A 4,241-nucleotide genomic window follows, 5' to 3' on the forward strand; every position below is an offset into this window, starting at 1 on the left:
TTTTATGTGATCCTAGTTATCCCTGTTACAAAAATCCACAACAAAAAGGAAAATAATTGGGCAGAAACTGCACACATGCTGGATGCTGGTGGGGATATTTTTATTAAATTAAGCGTTAATTTCTGCATGTTTTGCTCCTATGAATTTAATAATAAAATAGCGCATGCTCCCCTTGAGCTCTGAGGAAGTCGGAGCTGAGAAAGACTGGAGGAACAGCACAGCCTTTGCTTTGAACAGGCGGTCTGGAGCACAGCGGCGCGGAGCGGAGCATGTGGGATTTCGGGGTCAGAAGCCTTCTGATGAAAGTGAAACGTTGTTAAATAAAACAAAGAAAATACGTCCTGTTTTGGTCAAAGCTGCTCTGGTCTGATGCTGCCTATCAGGTCGTCCATCTATTGCAGAATATCCTCTCCTGCTTGGTTTCTCACCCTGTGGTCCTCTCTCACCTGCATGTTGGTTCTCTTTCTCCCATCAGCGAAGACGTCTGTAAACGAGGATTCACCGTCATCATCGACATGCGTGGATCAAAGTGGGAGCTGATCAAGCCTCTGCTAAAGACTCTGCAGGAGTATTTCCCAGCAGAAATCTGTGTGGCTCTCATCATAAAACCAGACAACTTCTGGCAGAAGCAGAAGACCAACTTCGGCAGTGCAAAGTTCTCCTTTGAGGTTAGATGGATTAGCTGTTAGTATACGCGTTGGTATTTTTTATATTTATATATTTATCTTTTATAACTTATCCTAACTGTCCAAGTCAAATGTGGGAAACTGTTTTAATTTGTGTATAGCACAGAGACCGAAGTAAACAGAGTCTGCACAGATCTGCCCAACCTACCTCTCTATACACAGTCAGTGTGACATGGAAAAATAATCGTATCAGGGATTAGAAAGTCGTACACAAACCATTCAGTTCAGGTCTTTACACCCTAACTGTTTGCATAGAGTATGCATCCCTTCACATCCAAACCAGATCATTCCCCCTCAGTGAGGTAGAGTTTAAGGTCATCCTTTAGCTCCAGTATGTGGAATGTAGTGATGTTTTGTCCCTGATGTTTGTCCTCCTGTCTGTACGAGCAGACCAGCATGGTGTCAGTGGAAGGTTTGGCCAAACTGGTGGACCCTTCACAGCTAACTGAAGACTTTGAAGGCTCTCTGGACTACAACCACGAGGAGTGGATGGAGCTGAGGGTGTCGTTAGAAGAGTTCATGTCCAATGCTGTTCACCTGCTGTCTAGACTGGAGGACCTACAAGTACGCTGCTAACAATTCAGACAGATAAAATAATTAAAAGCAGCTTATTTTTCAAAATGACAAAAGTCTTTTTTGTCTGACAGGAGCTTTTGTCCAAAAAGGACTTTCCTGCGGATGTAGAAGGATCCCGGCGGTTAATAGAGGAGCACACACAGCTGAAGAAAAAGGTGACAGAGCTGTACCTCCTAAGATAAAGTAATATTCTACATGTTTACTAAAGTTCTCCTGAACACCCGTACAGGTACTAAAGGCTCCAGTGGAGGAGTTGGACCGCGAGGGCCAGCGGTTGCTTCAGTGCATTCGATCCAGTGATGGATTTTCTGGAAGGAACTGCATCTCAGGTTCTGCTGACTTTCAGAGCCTGGTGCCAAAGGTAGGACTCCTCCTCCAGCAAAAATCCCTGAGCTGGGTGTAAATCCCCTACAGGCAGATGTACTGCACCTTCTGCTCATGAAGCTATGGGAAAACAAAATAAATAAATATTTAAATGTCCCGGGAAACAGATGATGTCATGTAACAAATCTTTTTCTGAAGCAAGTGAGAGTCCTGTCACACCTTGCCGATTTAGCCAGCGTATGCTTGCATTCCCAGAATCTTCTAAAACGCTGGAATATTCTGAACTTTCTATGTATTTTATTTATTTTGGGCGTATACTTAGAGTATTCATATCAAGTCCAGAACTTATGACCAACAGCCTAACTTATGCATAACCCACGGCAGCATAATGTCAAAAGCCATTGTCCTGAGGGGGGAGCAATGTGCCCGGCCTGCATAAAAAGATGTATTTGATCGCGGTATCAACCTAGCTGCTGTTTACCGCTCAACAACAAAAAAAAAAGATAAATAAAAAAAAAAGACAGTTTCCTCCTGTAAACCCCTGTATAACGGCGTATTGGCAGCGTTTTATACCAAAACGCTGCCAATACGCCATTATAGGGTAGCTCTAAGTTAGAAACGCGTTTAGCGGTCGTCTGGAACACGTTCTTGATAAGTTACGCATAAGTTACTCATAGGTTTTTGGATAAGCTAGACGCCACGACTAATTAGTAACTTACACATATGTCAATGATAAGATAGCTTACCCGTATCTTATGCCCCAAGTATAAGCATACGCTGGCATACCTCAGGAAATTTTGAGCATACATACTTGCCATGCTTATAACTTATCCAATGTATGCCAGTGTTTTTGCCAGATTTTCCGTACATCAGGCAAACGCTGTAGGAAGAATATACAATGAAATGCCAAGGATAAAAGAATAAATCTAATATAACATTTGAATGCTAATGACTAATTGAAATGTAGCAAAATGCAAAGAAAGGTGGACGTAATGGAATGGGTTAAAACTCTTAATGGTACATTAACATATTAGCAGCGTGCAGCGGAACCATCCGGCATCATCTTTGGGGAAAAAGATGTTTTAATGTGTCATCAGCGAGCTGGCGCTCTACCAGCAGATATATTCCTGTGGAAAGGGATTTCATTTAACGATCAGTTATCTGTCTGCAGCCATGGACAGTGAAGCCCCTCAGTATGGACGCCATGATGTCGTCAATGTACTGTGACGCTCCGCTGTTTAGTACATTTTATTCATTTAAAGAAAACATAAATCCATGGAAAACTGAAAATGAAGCTGATTGGGAATTTTTTTTATGTGTTTAAAAACAGTTCTACAATCTGATGATGTTTATAGCTATACTTTACACACTATCTAATAGCGGTTAAAGCTACCATAGTTACCCTCACTGTTTATCTATGACACCTTAAAATCTTTCCCCTCCTGAACGTGTACTGAATAGAAATACTGTATGTAGAAGCTATTACTACCTGTATGATGTCAGAGTCTGACTTTCAGATATCTTCTGGATTCAGTGAATGATTTATTCAGTATTTTTATAGAGCTGAATAATTAAAACAATCAAAGAGGGAATTTTTTCTTTGTTTTGGGCTCTTATATCATCTCACCTTCAGGGTTTATGTTAAAAAGCCTGATGGATTACACCAGCAATCAGCTATTCAGCAACTTCATCTACTCTAATATCCTATATCCTCCATAATTAAATCAACATCAAGTCAATTCAGTAAGAGAATAGTAATAAAAAGAATTAAGAGTTGTCGTTGGCTGATTATTTACAATCAAAGTTAATTATCCTGTAAAATAATTAGCTTTTAATTTATAGACTGCATCAAAGTCTATTCCAGATGCTTAAAGAAATCAAACAAGAAGAGAAATGTGTTGCAGCAGAATATATTTATCAGCCTTATTGGTAAAACTGTCCACAGAATAACAATGATAGAAACTCTCACCGGTTTGTGACAGAAGCGCCATCAGACGTGATGAACCTGAACATGCACCCATTGATGCTCTGTGTGACGAGGTTTAATGTTTTTGCTCTGTTGGTCTGATCGTTGCAGACAGTTAAGGTCATCTCTGGTTTGGAAATTTAACTTTTTTTTTTTTTTTTTATCTTTTTTCCTTTTTTTTGCGGGGCAGTACTGTTCTCAACCTGTAGAGTCCTTCCCATTATGTTGATTATATAAGATAATGTTGTAGTTCAGTGTTAAAAGCAGTTCTAATTATGGTTAAATTAATCACACACTAATGTTTTCCATGTTTAGAAACAGTTTAAGAAAGCCAATGTGAAACATTTCCATTTATTTGGCTTCTTATTTATTAGCAGTTTGCAACTATACTGGCTGCTGCTATGAATCCTCAACTCCCAAATGGTATACACCTGCAGAACCTCTTAAGCTTCCACTGAGGGTTCTTTACTAGAACCATTTTCTGATTCTTGCTGCTGGTGCCTCCTGAAACTTCAAATACCAAAAAAAAAGTTTGAATAAAATAGATGTGTTCACTGTTTATCTGTTTTCTTCATAATAGATTTAGAGGGGTGAATCAATTGAAGACAAACTGCTCTCTAATGGGCGCGCTTTGATGGCACATGGGTTAGCGTGCACAACCCAAGTGAGGAGGCATTAGTCCTCAACGC

At 40.0% G+C, this 4,241-nt stretch overlaps 1 protein-coding gene across 1 annotated transcript in view; it reads left to right on the forward strand.

The window, feature by feature from the left end:
• Positions 1-449: 449 nt before the first annotated feature.
• The window catches only part of LOC107103746 (kalirin-like), a gene marked incomplete at its 3' end in the record, with an annotated part of 72,886 nt that continues 69,094 nt past the window's right edge, over positions 450-4,241 (forward strand). Inside the window, exons 1-4 of the mRNA XM_015403560.1 lie at positions 450-668; positions 1,077-1,250; positions 1,334-1,417; positions 1,492-1,623. Of these exons, the coding sequence (XP_015259046.1) occupies positions 516-668; positions 1,077-1,250; positions 1,334-1,417; positions 1,492-1,623 (543 nt within the window). The remainder of the gene's footprint in view (positions 669-1,076; positions 1,251-1,333; positions 1,418-1,491; positions 1,624-4,241) is intronic.

This window comes from Cyprinodon variegatus, unplaced genomic scaffold (genome assembly GCF_000732505.1).
Source record: "Cyprinodon variegatus isolate N-32 unplaced genomic scaffold, C_variegatus-1.0 Scaffold1520, whole genome shotgun sequence".
NCBI lineage: Eukaryota > Metazoa > Chordata > Actinopteri > Cyprinodontiformes > Cyprinodontidae > Cyprinodon > Cyprinodon variegatus.